Source organism: Rissa tridactyla, chromosome 3, assembly GCF_028500815.1.
Source record: "Rissa tridactyla isolate bRisTri1 chromosome 3, bRisTri1.patW.cur.20221130, whole genome shotgun sequence".
Classification (NCBI taxonomy): Eukaryota; Metazoa; Chordata; class Aves; order Charadriiformes; family Laridae; genus Rissa; species Rissa tridactyla.
Window position 1 is genome coordinate 49036035 of NC_071468.1, and position 14966 is coordinate 49051000.

The window sequence follows — 14966 nt, forward strand, 5'->3', positions numbered from 1 at the left end:
AAAACCACCCCCGAACGGAGACAAAAGCTCTGCCACCCACTCATCACCGGCGGGCTCATCCCTACCACACACCGCCCCCTCGCTCCCCTCAGCGGCCGTTACCGGCCGGGACGCCCCGCAAGTATCAACGGACCCACGCATCCTCTGCCAGGGCCGCCCGGCGGATTGACGGCCGCCCTGGCTAACCAGAGGCCGCGCCACCGCCCCGCCCCGCCCACTCGCTGCCCGGCTCCGCCAATCCGATGTGCGGAGGGGCGGGGGAAGCCAGCGGCTGACGGCGTGCGGGCCCGGGCAAGGGCGGGGCGGGCCTGGCGGCGGGAGGAGGGTCCTGCCCCGCCCGGGCCCGCCCCCCGTCGCCGCTCCTCCTCTGGGGCACCGGCGTGCGCCCGCTGCCTGCCCCGCCCGGGACGCCGCTCCTCGTCGTGGCCGGTGCTGGATGCCGCCCCGGAGAGGCCGGCACCGGGGCCACCCCGCGGTAAGTGCTCGGGCAGCGCTTGGGCTGCTCCGCTGGGTCACCGGCGCGGGGAGCTCCCGCGTCCCCCCGGGGCTCTGTGGGTGAGCTGCCGGGGGGGACAAAGGGCGGGTGCCGGGTCTCAAGAGCGGGGCGGTAGTGGCACCTGCTCCCGCCGGTGCCGGCCGGCTGTGGGGAGCGGTCCCCGCGGGGGCGACGGGGCTGTCGGCGGGGCGCGGAACGGAGGGACCTGCCGAGCGCCCGGTCGGGGCGAGGGAACCAGCCCTGTGAGCTGTGGAGGTGAGGGCGGTGGGGAAAGGTGCCCGCGGAGCTGCGGGGGTTTCTTCCTGCCTGTGCCCCCCGTGGCTCCGACCGTGCGGCAGCGGCTGCCGAAGCGGGGTCACAGCTCCGTCGGTAACGAGAGGTCCGAATTTCGAGTTCGATTCCGAGTTTTATTCCGAGTTTTGCCGTCGAAGGGGCGGTGGGCGCAGGGCTGAGGCCGTGAGGGTTTCTGCGGGCGCGGGGCTGTGGCTGCCGGGGGCGGCCAGGGTGGGCAGGTACCGGCTGGGAACGGGGGGGAACGGGGCACGGGAAGAGTTTTGGAGTTGCGGCAACTCCCTCGTCCCTCACCGTTGTCCCTTGTCCTCTGCCACCGGTGGGTCTCGCTGGTGCTAGAAGATGAGGTGATGCTAAGGCGCGTTCCCTGGCTCAGCAACACCACCAACCATGCGACCAGAGGGAGTCCGTCACGGCCCAGGGCAGCTGGCCATGTCTCAAAGGGCTCGTCTGGGACGCTTCCCACTTGATTGGCTGCCACCTGTCTTGCAGGTGCTGAGGGAGAGGGATATGGCTGTGGCCGGGCAGTGCAGGATGGCTTTCGGACAAGCAGGGCACAGGTCCCTGCTCTCTGTAGCACCTTCGGGCAGGGTGAGCTGTGTGGGACAGGTAGTTGAGCACCTGGACCTTCTCCAGTGCCTGCCACCACCTCCATGGAGGCAGCCTCGGGTGTGAGGGGCCGGATGGAGACATCCTGCGGGGCTGGTCTGGGTGGTCTGACGGCGGTGACAGCCTTTCATCTACTGGCACCGGACAGGACAGGGAAGGAGATGAGTGTCCCAGCAGGTATATGTGCATGGGAGAAGGGATGGGTGTCAGAAAGGAGAAAGTCTCCATACTTCGTTGTTTCTCCACCTCTTGAATTCTTTCTCAGTACCGATTTACAGGGAAAGGCTCTGGGTTTCCTCTGCTGCCTGCGCTGAGAAATCGTCATCCTCTCCACCAAGAGATGTTTCTCCTGCTGCTCGGCAGTGACAAGCTCTCAGGTTAACTCCCAAGAGGCATTTAAAATGCACATCTGTTTTTTTCCACCACACCAGCAAACTGTGACGTGCTGTCTGAACCTTGTCCCTTCTTCAGAGAACTGCCGTGATGCCCAGGCCCTCACAATAAATACCTCAAAAGCATAGGACACTTTCCCAGGGCAAATAATGAGGATGGATTTCTAGCACTCATGATCTCTGGAGTAATGTTTTAAAAAAAAGAAAAAGAAAAAAGAAAAAAACCTGAAACAACTTTTTGAACATTGGTTTCCCATTCATTTGTTTAGCTTTTATCTTTATTTATTTATTTTTAATTTTGTTCCTGGAAAACTTGTAATGACAACAGAATGCCTTAGCCTCGCTCTGTTGTTTATTCCTCCCATTTAATTGTTGTGCGTTCTTAATCAAAGTGTCCTGTTTTCAGCACTGGTGATGTTGAGAGTCTGTGTAGTAGCCATTGTTTTGGATTCAGATGAGGAATGACAAATCAGAAGAAAATGGAATTCAGAAGGGAAAAAAAAAATGTTTTCTTGCAGATATCAGCTGAAAGGGGTGGTAGGGGGACAACACACAGATGACAAAAAGGGGTAAGACAAGCATAAGCAAAAATAAGTCTACAAAATGATATTGAAGAACATGAATTGTAGTGATTCTTTTCAGTGGTTTACCAAAAAGATGCTGTCTGTGCTCTTTGGATAGGTGTTTTTCCTTAGGGATTTTTGTTGTTAACTAGATTTTTATATGAATGTGATAAACTGGTATAAACACCAGTGACAAATAAAGTTCTGTCACCTGTCAGCTTTTTTTCCTGAAACAAAAAATCCGAAAACAAACAAAAAAATTTTGTATTTACACGTGTTTTTCCGATTTAAGTCTTTTTTGATAGAGGATAAGGGCCAGGTCGTTTTGGTTTTGGTTGTGTTTGTTTGGTGGTTTGGGTTTTTTTTGGTTTGGTTTGTTTTTTTTTTTTTTTTTTTCTCCAAAAAACCCAAAGCTGATAGTGCTTTAAAGCTACAGCAGTCTTTTCTGTTCCCAACACCGCAGGTAAAAAGTACGCGAATGCAGTGGTTAACTTTGTATCAGTTAGCTTTTGTAGTTAAGTCGTGGTCCTACTGTTCGTCCAGTGCAAGACAATGTAAATGACTCACGTGCTTACTGTGCTCCAGGGTTACACTTCTTTCCTTGCAGAAAATCTTGTGCTACTCCGCTCTCCTTGATTATCTTGGTGGTTTTTAGCAGTGGTATCTTAATTTGTAGTGTGTGGTTAGTAACAGAGCATGGACAAATGGTGGTCTCAGCCCAAAAGAAGTCCTCTGATGAGGAGGAGCTGCTCCTCAGCGAATAGCAGGAGGAAATAATTTGCTTCTTGTTAAACCATTTCTTATGCTTGCTTTCTCTCTTCCTGCCCCCCCCCTATTTCTTCTTTTTGCAAAATCTGGCATGACCTCAAAAATGCAGCACACTCTAAAGCTGTGGGTTTGGGGTTTTCTTTTGTTCTTTTTTGGGCCATGTTTTCCCATTTTCCCCATCGCTTTGCTGAAGTTGGTGTCTGGCAGTACCATGTGCGGTCTCTGAACTGCATCGAATTGTGGAGACCCTGCTGTTTGTGTTAATTTTATCAAGGTATTGGCAAATTGGTGTTTTCACACTTGTAATAGAGGCAAGCTGTGTTCCAGGTGGAGTTTTATCTATTCTTTCTGGAAGTCCGTCCACTTTACATAAATCAATATTCCTCTCTGCTTTGAATATGTTCAAGACTATCTGTACACTTTAGGGGTAAAAAGTTAGCGGCAAACTGATGCAGAAGCTGGCTAGTTGGTCTGAATATTTAGACGGTGATTCAAATGCCAGGACATCAGCAGTGGACTTTCTCCTTCCTCTGAAGAAGTAAGCCAATGTTGGTGTTTTTTTGTTTTGTTGTTGGTTTTTTTTGTTTGTTTGTTTTTTTCACATGGGCATTACTGATAGGAAAGCTATTCCTGCTCAGAAGAGTTCTTTACGTGATATACTGGTGAAAGCATGTCTGTTCTTACTTGTCCTGCAACTCCAGGTATTGCCTGTGAAGTTATAATGATGCTTTGCTTTTTTTTGTTTGTGTGTTTTGTGGTTGTTGTGTTGGTTTTTTTTAAGTAAAGATTTCATAGTCTGCTTAATTCTAGAACTTACAAGATCTTGGTGAGAATAGAAAATGAAGGAAGAGTTTGTTCACGCTTTTTTTGACAGCTCTGTAAAATATTTCAGAAGGCTTAGTGATCTGTTCCAATTCAGTCCAGCCCAGCTCAAATATAAAAATACCGTCACAGTGGAACAATTTCTGCAAAGACAGTCTTGTAGAAGAGTGTCACTCAGCTGTTGTGCTTAAGGCAAGTGTATAATAGATCTGCTTGGGAGAAGTCCTGTTTCTAGCCTTGGTAGACGTAAAAAAAAGGAATATGTTTCCAGTTGGAGAATTAATTTATGGGCTTTTGGATCATGAGACTTCGTGCATTTGCAATTTGCATGGTATAGAACGATGCTTCTCTCTTGAGTTGCTATTAGAGAGACCAGGTCTTGCTGCTTCTCTCCTTGCACTTCCTAAGCTTCCTGACTGGCCAGGAAGAAAGCCTCGCTTTCCCTTATTTTAAAGACCTTTCTGCAGCTCTCCCCCTCTGTACTTTGCCCCTCCTGTTTCCCACAGGTAGAAACGATGAACAGTCTTTAGTAAAGATTGCACCGCTTGGCAGAAGCGCGCAGGGCGAGCGCTGGAGCACCAAACCGAAGTATCTGCTATTGCTGTCCTTCGCGTTGAGATGCCAGACTGGTGGCTTCTTTTACTGTGCTGCTGGCTCTGCATATGTATGCTCGTGAATAAGCTTCCTGTAAGGGTCCATCTCGAAAGAGATGCGAAGCAGTTCAGTTCCATTAATCTTTGCAAGATCTCGTGTGATGCTGTCTTGGTAATCCATCTGAGAAAATGGAGCTTTGCACTTGTGAGCAGGCTTCCTTTGCAGCCGCTTTATGTGCGGTGTGATGGACACTGAGGCTGGCTCACACCTTGTGCCATATTTTGCTGGTTCTGTATTTACCTAGGCCAGTCAATACCTTCAGTTGCTACTTACTCATAAATTTTAATTAATGTGCTTGATTTATGAATATGAGGAAGCCCTATAAGCGATTGGTAATCAATAAACAAGGCCATTAATAGATTATGCATAAGTAAACAAATTCATTGTAACAAGAAACTTCATGTTGGTAGTCGGACATGGTAAGATACATGCTACTAATTTTACCTATCAAAGAAAAGGCAGGACGAGTTGATCCATTGCTCTTCCCATGTTGTCAGGAGAATGTTTGTCCCCCCAGGAAAATGGCATGCTGGAAAAGAATAGCTGTTTGGGTATTGTTTAAAGCATGTACGTTGCTAAGTTTTGCATATGCTTCTGATAAAATAACATATTTTAAAAGGCTGCATGTTTTTGTGTACAAAAACTCAAAAGCACTTTCCATCACTTGGAAGTGGTGGAAAAACCTGGTCCCAGTGAGATCGTAATTCGTCCCTTTTTGCCTGCAGCCTTTAATACTCATTGCCTGTTTCTCTCAAAAGGCTCCTGAATTCAGTTTTGGTTTCAGGGAAAGATTAAGCCCAGATGATTCATTCTGGGCTGTCCTCATAGGGAGCAAACTGCTGAGGAGCTTTTTTCATCCCATGGGAGAGACAGATGGAAACGTGACAGCCTCTTTGCGTGGTCCTGCCTCTTTGCGTGGTCCTGCCTCTGCACTCCCACGCGCTGTAGGAGCACCTCCTTTGGTGCTCTGTCCTCAGCTAAGCCTTTTTCCTCTCCTTGAGAACTGGTTTGCAGCAGTGAGGTCTGATGTGTGCCCAGAAATGTGTGTTGCTTTCACTTGGCTACCAGAGAATGCTGCATCATCCCTGGGTCGGAGAGTTGTCCCCTGTCTTTGAGCATAAAGACTAGGGTAGCCTACAGAGTAGCATAGCAGCGTGGTCCCAGGTTCGGAATGGGTGTCTCTGGGAATTTTCAGAGAGCCCTTCTTCCTGAGCACACTGGCCACACTCACTCATGCTCCTTGACTTGAGGCAGAATTTCACAGCACGAAGGTGGAGTGTGGGCAGTCATGCCTACCTAGGAGCTGTGTCTAATCCAGCAATGAAGACTAACAAAAAAGCATTTTCTTCTTTATTGTTAAAGCTTGGTGTCACCAGGGAGTGCAGCTAGTACAGGAAGGAAAGAAGAAGGATGTTGGTTGGCATTTAAGACCAGTGCTTGGTGATTTCCCTGTCTGTCCCAAAAAGTGTGCAGGGTGATGACCAAGGGCTAGGTGCTAGGGCTCCACAGCCCTGGAGTTTCTAGAGGCATCTCCCATTGTACCTTTTGAAAATCCAAAACGATAAGTGGGAGCCAAGTTCACATCCCATGCCTGTGAGTGGACCGCATTCAGATCTAACAAGTGTTGATAGCAGATGTAGAAGGCCTGCTGCAGTTGCATCTCCCACATCTGTGGACTGAAAGCCAGTTGTCTTTGCTGCTGGTGTGGCACCTGTCCTGTGGCCAAGCTGCATGCATTCTGGGATCCAGTCCTTCAGGGCACCCAAGCGACTGGGAGGTATCTTAGTGTTCCTCATTCAATGGCTTGGCATAGGCCTTCCTACTAAGTGGTGTTCAGTGCTTGAAGGCAGGTGTGTATTCTCCCTCAAAAGCATCATGTGGACACCAAATTCAGTACCTTGCCTCCTTATGGCATCCTTGCCCTTGGATGTGCCGTGCCAGTCCCGGAGTGATGCTGAGGCAGGTACATTTGACAAGTCATTGTACTCCTGGAAAGTTACTGCAGGACATGACCTAGTTGTCCTGGCTGTTGGTTGCAGGTGGCATTTTTCACACCTGCTGCAGCCACGACATAAAACAGTCTACCTTCAGTTTTGTTTTTGACCCTGACAAGCAACTTTCCCCCCCTCACTGATGCATCTTTCCAGAGAAATTTTCATTATCTCAAGGGGTAGTCAAAGGAGGTGGGTGGGGTCTTAAAAGTTGCTGGGAAAGGCTAATATATGCCATCATTGCATCTTTTACTTGCTCAGGCTCCTTATTACTCTGTTTTGCAGACAGTACTGGTGCTCTACAGTATGCCTCTGAGGGGACAAAATACCTGGCAGGTGAGGGGGGTTCTCAGTTTTAAGGCCGTCTCTCACCAGTACGAGGCAGCCCAAGTGTGGGTTGCTGCCGAAGGCAGGCTTGTTTCCAGGCAGTTGTCTGTCTGTCTTGCTGCAGGGCTGCCTTGATTAAAGCTGCTTAAGCTGATTGTGAAACTGCAGCCTAAGAGTCTAGTTGTAGGAGCCTAAGACATTAATAAGAGTCTTAACATTTCTGGACAGTTTTTAATGGGACTCCATAGGGCCACTCTGATGAGGTTCCATCAGGAAGATTCTCAATGCTCATTTTCTGTCAGCTGTACCAAAACCAGCTTTTCCAAGATCTTTCACTGTAATAAAGCTTACAAAGCAAGTTTCCAGGTGTTTTTGAGAGAAGCGCAGAATTACCTATGGGTTGGGATTTTTGGTTTTTGGTTTTTTTCTCCCCCCCCCAATAGAGGAGGACTTTGTTCTGCTTTGCTGCTTTGAGTTGGTGGGTGATTGTTCATTCATCTATTTGCTTCATCCCCTTGAGATGTGGTTGTGGCAGTACCTAGAGGCTGAAATCAGCCTTAGGACCCAATTCACAGCGGTTCCATAGACCGATGTGCAAAATACAGCAGTGCTTGTAAGGCTACTCAAACCCACACGCTGTTTGGATGAGACCTGCTTCCAGACAGGCTGGCCGTGGCATGGCCCCAAATTCACTGGTGGTAAGTCATCCTTGTGCCATTGTGTATATGGTCTGTGTGAGGTGGTTTAGCTAGTTGTCGTGCTGATATCTGAAGCCAGCAGTCTCTGGAATTCCTCTGCATCCTCCTCCTCCCTCCGAAGGGTCTGCGGCTCTTATCCCTCTTGCTGGAGCAAACCTTGGCCATTCCGGCTTTTACTGAGCAAATGCTGAGGTTCTGCTCCGGTGCTGGGAGGCAGCTCAAGAGGCAACAGAAACAGGAGGAGAAGATTAGGGGGTTTTTCTTAACGAGTTTCTTTGGCCATGTGTGAGCTGTTTAATCAGAGGAGTCTTGAAATTAATGACAGGCGTGTTTTCCAAAGCTCCACTGCGTGTGTGTTTAGGTAAAATAAACAGTGCTACATAAGCTGTGCCATCACTCTGGGCACTAATAAGCCTCCTGACTGATACCAGAAGAATACAAATAAATAGTGCCTTTGACTGTTTCATTGATAGACCGCCAGGCCTTTGACCGAGCAATTACATCTCAAAATGCACTTCTCTGGGAGATAAAACATGAAGTGATGTAGTTAAAAAAAAAAATATGAAAAAACAAAACAAAACCCCAAACCAAACAACCTGTAGGGTGTCCCAGAGCCTGATGATTGACTTCAGCCTTTATTAATTCATCTGCAGTGCGTTTGCTGGAGCTTTTAGGGTTTAATTGAGGTTAAGAGGTTGGAATCTGTGGTAAACAAAAGAATGGCATATGGGCAGTCTGAAATTGTGTACGTTTGAGTAAGAGCATTCCTTCTGGCCGCTTGTTTTCATTGGGCAGTTACTTGGCTCACAACTTTTTTTTTTCCTTTTTTTTTTTTCTTAAAAAGGTGTAAACATGCAATGCTAGCGAGTTAATGATTCATTATGTTTTATCACATCCTAACATACCTCTAAAGAAGAGAAGGCTGAGCTGGGCTTGTTTGACCTCCCCCTTCAGATTAAGGACATTGCTTCTTTAACCTCTTACCTGCTGTGGTGGGATCGACAAGCTCATTTGTTTTAAAATGTAAAATGAAAAACACCTTCTCCCTGTCCTTCCTTACTTTCTTGCTCTTGGGGTTCACAGTTGTTCTCTTAAAAATTCAAATGGACAAAGCAGGTGTGAGACCAGAGGAAAAGCTTTCCAGAAGCTTTGTTTTATAGAGGCTATGGGGAAGTGGGATTCAATTTCTTCAGTTATCTACAGAAAATTGTGTGGATGTGTTTTTGTGGTCGCTTCTTTGTCCTATTTTCACTTGTGTTATGAGCCACGTGAACATCTTCACTGAACGTGATCTCCCCTTGCGAGTGGGAATGTGCGCTGGGCAGCGGTTTGACAATTTAGACAAACCTCCTTGTGTTGTAAAGCATGAGCTCATACTCCAAGGTCTTTACGCTGTTGATAAAGTTTATGGCGCATATGACATCAGCTGGCAATAATAATGGTGACCTGTTGCCCTCAAGTCATTCCGTAGGCATCTGTAATTTATATACAGGTGTTAGTAGTGTGTAGCCTGGAGCCTAAGAGAGCTCATCAGTATAATTATATCAATAAGAGAGGATAAATCAGATTTTTTTTCTCGTAATATTTCATTTAATAGAAACTTTCACCTGTCCCAGGAAGTGAAACGTGTCTTTCCTGCTTGCTTATAATTTAGAGCAATCTTCTTTTTAAAACTCCTAGTTCTTGTTTAATGAAATTCTGATTTTGAAAAAAAAAAAGTAGTAATAATACTAGCCTTTAATAACCACCTCCCTTCATTAATACAATAAATGCAATTTTTTGTACTTGTGTATCATAAGAGATGCTCTACATAAAGAACTTGTATCAAAAAATGCTTTATTAAGAATAAGAAGCATTTTATATGCTGGCTCAGGGAAGGAGGTGCGTGGATCAGCTTTTGTACTTGCAAAAGGACACTTAGAGATCTTTTTCTCGTATTTGATTTAAAAAAAACCCCAACTATAACGTTGGAGTGTGGAATTGAAGGGAGAGGGGTAAATCCAAGTTCTTTTTTCTGTCCTGTACTTTGTTTTACTGTGATGGTTTGCTTTTCCCATCTCCCACGCAAGAGTTTAATTCTGTCATATTTTTCCCCTGAAGCAGGACAAACATGATTGTAAATACAAAATGCTTGTAAAACTTACATGTAATGCACACATGCACAAGTACATATATGTATATATGTTGTGTGTTTGCGTAACATGACCTGCTTTCTTGCTGCTTGTTTGCTTGCTTGAATCCATTTTGGAGGGTGAAGGCAAAGCCCGTGCGTCCCTTCGCAGCCTGTCCCCGTGGGCAGGCTGTGTATTTGGCTGCCCTTGCTGGGGAACGTGCCCGTCCCCGGGGTGCGGGTCTTTGTGGGCAGGTTTCAGCCAGCAGCACCCCTGTTGCTGTCCCAGTGATGGGTGTTTGGGTGTTGCTGGCCAAAGGGAGTCGTGCGGGGGTGACTATGGGCAGCCAGGGTTTGCTGGCTTGCATCAAATCTTGTGCGAGGGTGGAGCGGACCCTGTAACCAGTTGGTATCGCACCAGTTCAGATCTCTGGTGGTGTTCATCCCTAACCTACCATTGAGGAGCCTCTCCCCATCCTCCCGGATTCATCAAGTGCCATGGGATGCTTCCTTGCCCTGGAGAGTGTCAGAGCAGAGGGCTGTAAATAAAATGTCACAATTTGCTGAGCAAACTGTGTCTAGCGTAGCGATGACATGAAGATGATGTTGGCTACTGTGTTTTTGTGCATAAATTGAATTTCTGTCTCTTATTTCTGTTGTTACCATAACTTCAGCTCTAAGATGCTCGTGCAGCTTGGGCTCAGCCCTCGGGAGGAGACTGGCAGTGCTTGTCACGCAAAAAGTACCAAACAGCAGCTCAGCCTTGTGAGTTTATGTGTTTCTGCCTCTTCCTTGGAGTTGAGGGGCAGAGGATTTGGGTTCAGCAGTTTCCCAGGGGCTCAGAGCAAAGAGAGGGGGGAAGACAGCTCGGAAGAAGTCCACTGCGCTGACACGTGCCTGCTGACGGCTCATTGAAACCTCCACTTTGGGCAGGAGTGAGGCCCCTGGTTGAAGGACAGTGTGCTCTCCCCTTCCTCGTGGGTGTTTTCGGGAAGCAGCCCATGGTGTCACCTGCCTTATCACTTACGTGCGTCTCGAAACCTTGAGTCTAGTTTATTATTCCATGGAGACGCGACTACTTTATGGCATTCTCCTGGGACTCACAGGCTCTTTAAAGGTTGACTCTGCCCACTTTGTGCTGCCATGCCAGTGGAAACATTGACCGTGGCACTGTAAAACAGATGACAGCGTTTGTGTTTTTTTTTTTTTTTTTAAACAGTGACAAGGAAAGCATCCCATCAAACATGTGCCACAGGCTGCTCCCAGTGCTGGCAGGGGCGTGGCACTGATGCTCTCTCTCACCTTCTCGGCAGGTGCGTGGGATGAAGGGAGCCTGACGTCCGCCCAGAGAGGAGACCCCTGGTCCCCGTGGAGCTGCCCACCATGAGCCGGGCACTGCTGGCCGGCAGGATGCAGCTGGAGAGCCGAAACGTCTGTGTCTTCCTGCCCACCCGGGAGCAGCTCAGCCTGGCTGTCGGGGTGAGTGGCTGGGAAGGGGGGCCGGGAGGTCTGCCGTCGTGGCTGGCTGTTGCTGCCCTTCAGTTTTGTTAGCTCCCATTGTTCTCCCAAAAGCCTGGTGCCGGTCTGCTGACCGAAAGGCTATTAGCCAGCTTAGGGTAATTGGTGTTCCATTTTCTAATTGGGCTGCTTCGACTCATTTGCAGAGTTCCTTAAAAGTTATGTTTGTATTTTTCAATAGGGGGTCCCCTCTGCTCTTTTTCTGTTGTTATTTCTTTTTTATTCTCTCTGAGTGTTTTCATGGTTTTTTTGCTACTGATAATATGTAGCAATTTTTTAAAAAATTGAACCTGAAATGGGTTGATGACTTAGCAAGCATGCCCAACACATGACCTTTTGCTCTGGCGTTTTAGCTATTTCTGGATTTGATAGTCTGCAGATCTCTTCAAAGCCTCTAAGGCAGAGTAAACAACCATGGAGGGTTTTTTTTCCCCTCCTTTGAGTACTTGTACACAAAACAACCCAGAGGTAAGTCGCTTTGTTCCTTTGATCGCCACTTCAAATGCCTGAGTGTGTGTGCACGAGTGACAGCAGGGCCAGGTCAGCTGGCAGCCCCGTGTGGCACGGTGTCCACCATGGCGCGGTGCTGCTTTGTGCAACACTGGCCGCTCCTTGAACTTGCGAGGAACTGAGCTGAGCGAGGCACTTGAGGTTGAGGTGACAAGCTGGACTCAAACAGAAGTGCTCTCTTGGGAGCGTGTGCTCTCATGTGTGGGCTGGGGAGGTTTGGCTTTGTTTTGGGTGGGTTTCCCCCCAACCCCGCCCAGGATGGGGAGGGGGAGAAGACAGTTGAGGTGAACTGTTATTTTAAGCACTTGATTTGAAACGGTGGCTTTTGAAACTATGCAGGCTAATCTTCAAAATCCATGTAGGAATTTTCCTACCTGCCGCACTTAAGTGCGGCATCGTTAACTGAAACAGCCACAAAGAAACAAGGCTTTAACAGCAAAACGTGGGGCACTCTGCCTCTAGGCTACCGGTTCAAACCCAGCCCATCTACCACCCCAGAAGGCTTTTGCAATATCCTGGCTTAAGTGCAAGCCACAAAACGATGATTTAATTGAGTTCTTGGTGACAGGTGCACGGACTGGGGTAATGGTCTGTTGCAACTGAGTCTAAATCTCACCTTCTTAAAGCTTTTATGAGGGATGCTCAAGATCTGCGATAGCAGAGCCCGCCCTGCTGCAGCGAAGGTGCGGAGCGGTGTGCAGGAGGGCGGCGTGCTGGCAGGGCTGGTGCTGTCACCGCTCCTCGCTGCGCCTGTGCCCGAGCTGGGCATACGGCTGTTCCTCCACCGCTGGGTCACTCTCCACTGCATTAAGTATAAGCAGTGCTTAGACCATACGGTAAATCCTCCATACCTGCAGTTTATCATAAAATCATAGAATCATTTAGGTTGGAAGAGACCCTTAAGATCATTGAGTCCAACCGTAAGCCTAACACTGCCAAGTCCACCACTAAACCATGTTCCTAAGTGCCACATCGACATGTCTTTTAAATACCACCATGGTATTTAATAAGAATAAGAAATGGTCTTTTGCATTGAGCGCTGGCAGGGACAGAGGGAAGGTGCTGTGTCCCCTTCCCATTTCTGCCTGCTGCACCTCCAAAGAGTCAGGGCACCTTGCGCATCGTCACCTTGTCCTGCAGAGGGATCCCTGCCACAGCACCCCTCAGTAGCCCTTTTAAAGACATTTTCCCTCCTCACTTCTGCCCCTTGCTTTGGTGGCTGGGAAGTTGGGAAAATATGTACGTGAAGATGCCTGCACGTGAAAGAGAATAGCTGCCTGGGACAAAACATGAGACCTCAACGCGCAGTTGTGTCCTAATTGCATAGAGAGTGAAACATGACCTGTTACAGCTGGGCAAGTCACCAAAACCAGCTTTTCATTTGGCTTCTGTCTTTACCACAACACCCCTTTCAAAACAACAACAAAAATTAAGATTTCACAGCTGAAGAGATATTTTTGTTTTTTTAAAGGAACATCAAGGCAATTTTCTAGTGATGTTGGTAGAACCCAAATTTAATTAGCACAACCACAGATACTTTGTGCATTTATTAGAATAGTAATGGCACCTTCTTAAGATTTCCAAAGCCTTTTAACCTCTTCAGTGTGGAATGCAAATACTAAACAAGCTTGCAGCTCAGTGAGGTAGGTAGGAGTGGTTATCCTTCCAGCAGAATAAATTACAGATCCTTCCCGTGATAAGCACCGTGTTTATGCAGGTAATTCCTTTCTCCCCCTTCCCATACAAATTCCACCCTTCCAGATAAGAGTTTACCTATATGTCTTTTATGTGGTCACATGTAGATTGAAGCCCACTCTTTAAAATGGATTTGTCTTAATGCCCTTCGCAGACAGTACTATTGAAGAGAGGAGCAGGAGCCATTTTAAAGTCTCTTCCCCCATAATCGGGTATCTCTTAATGTTGATATCCACCTTTCTGGATGTATAGACAAAGTTGAGGGGATTGTGAGGAGGAAAACTGTCTTCCCAGGACCAACTGTGAACATGAGAAGAAGCAGAGCAGTGAGGAGAAGTAGTGGGTGCTGCAGCTCACCAGCAGCCCCGAGGACAGCGAGGCAAAGTGGGAGGTCTCCGCTGGGGAGAACGGACATTGGAGCACAGAGCAAAGCAGTCTGCCTTGCTGCAGGCAGCCCCAGTGGGGAGATGGAGCGTGAGCACTGGGGAGGTTAAGCAGGCTGTGAGTGAGAATGGTGCAACTAAAAACTGTATCTGTTGCACCAAAGATCTTGGAGTGGTATCCAGTTTGTTCAGTTTTGTTTATCTGCCAGCATTGTTGCTTATCTCCCTAATAGTTTTGATCAATATCAACTAGTTCTTATGACTAGGTTTCTGAAAATTTTCTGGGGTGGTAGCAGCTGAATAAAGGAGAGACCTATGCTAGTGAAGGTCCGGCTGCCAATGAGGGCAGCAGGGCAGGCAGCTGCCCTACCTGTGTTTGGGTGGATCAGAAGCAGCCACAGCAGATGTTGCTCCTTGCCTACTGCTGCAGAAAAGGTGAGAGTGTGAGATGGAATTTTTGGAGGGGAGGAAGTCTGGTGAGGCCCTGTGTGTTGGTGAATGGCAAGCATAGGTCTGAAGTGTGAAATTGTTCTGTGAGCAGGAGAGCTGATGTTTTAAAGCATATCAACCAAGAAAAATAGAGATAGGTAACCAATATGTGTGCATATTTGGACACAGAATGACCCTGGAGTAGCAGTTACCTTCTGTAAACTTGCACTCAACTTCACTTTGGACTAAATTTCATGTGTGAAGAAGCCCTGAGTCTGACATGGGGCAAAGCTGAGCATCAGGTCAAGGAATGATTCACGGTGTGTCTGGGATGGAGCTTGGCATGGGAACCGTACGCAAAGGGAGGAAAGGCCAAAGAGAAGCGCACGGATGAAAAATGCAAAAGGCAATGTTGGTTGCTTTGAGCAGAGGGCAAGGCAGGAGGAGGGAACAGTGATTGCAAGTGTAATCAGTATTGCATAGCCTTGAAGGCTGGGAGTAAAACTTGATAGAGAAGGGAAGTGCTGAAAGAAGAATGGACAAGGTGGTAGCTCACATACCTGCTGTGCAAGAAATCTGATTAAATCACTGCTTTAGAGCTGAGTGTCACAAAACATTGAAGTGCTCAGTTCTCTAGGACTAAGTATCGTAAGCAGGTTTTTCTTCCCTTAGGTGTGAAAGCATGTCACTTAGAAAATTCATCCAATCAT

General features: G+C 47.7%; 1 protein-coding gene across 3 annotated transcripts in view; it reads left to right on the top strand.

The window, feature by feature from the left end:
• The first annotated feature begins 357 nt into the window (after window positions 1-357).
• Window positions 358-14966, top strand: part of FRMD1 (FERM domain containing 1) — a 44074-nt gene continuing 29465 nt past the window's right edge. For 2 of the 3 annotated variants that reach the window (XM_054196949.1, XM_054196951.1), the window contains exons 1-2: window positions 358-475; window positions 11035-11200. In XM_054196949.1, the coding sequence (XP_054052924.1) occupies window positions 11105-11200 (96 nt within the window). In that variant the 5' untranslated portion in view covers window positions 358-475; window positions 11035-11104. Of the gene's footprint in view, window positions 476-522; window positions 556-11034; window positions 11201-14966 lie in introns of those variants that run through there. The other variant, XM_054196950.1, reaches the window with a different exon arrangement.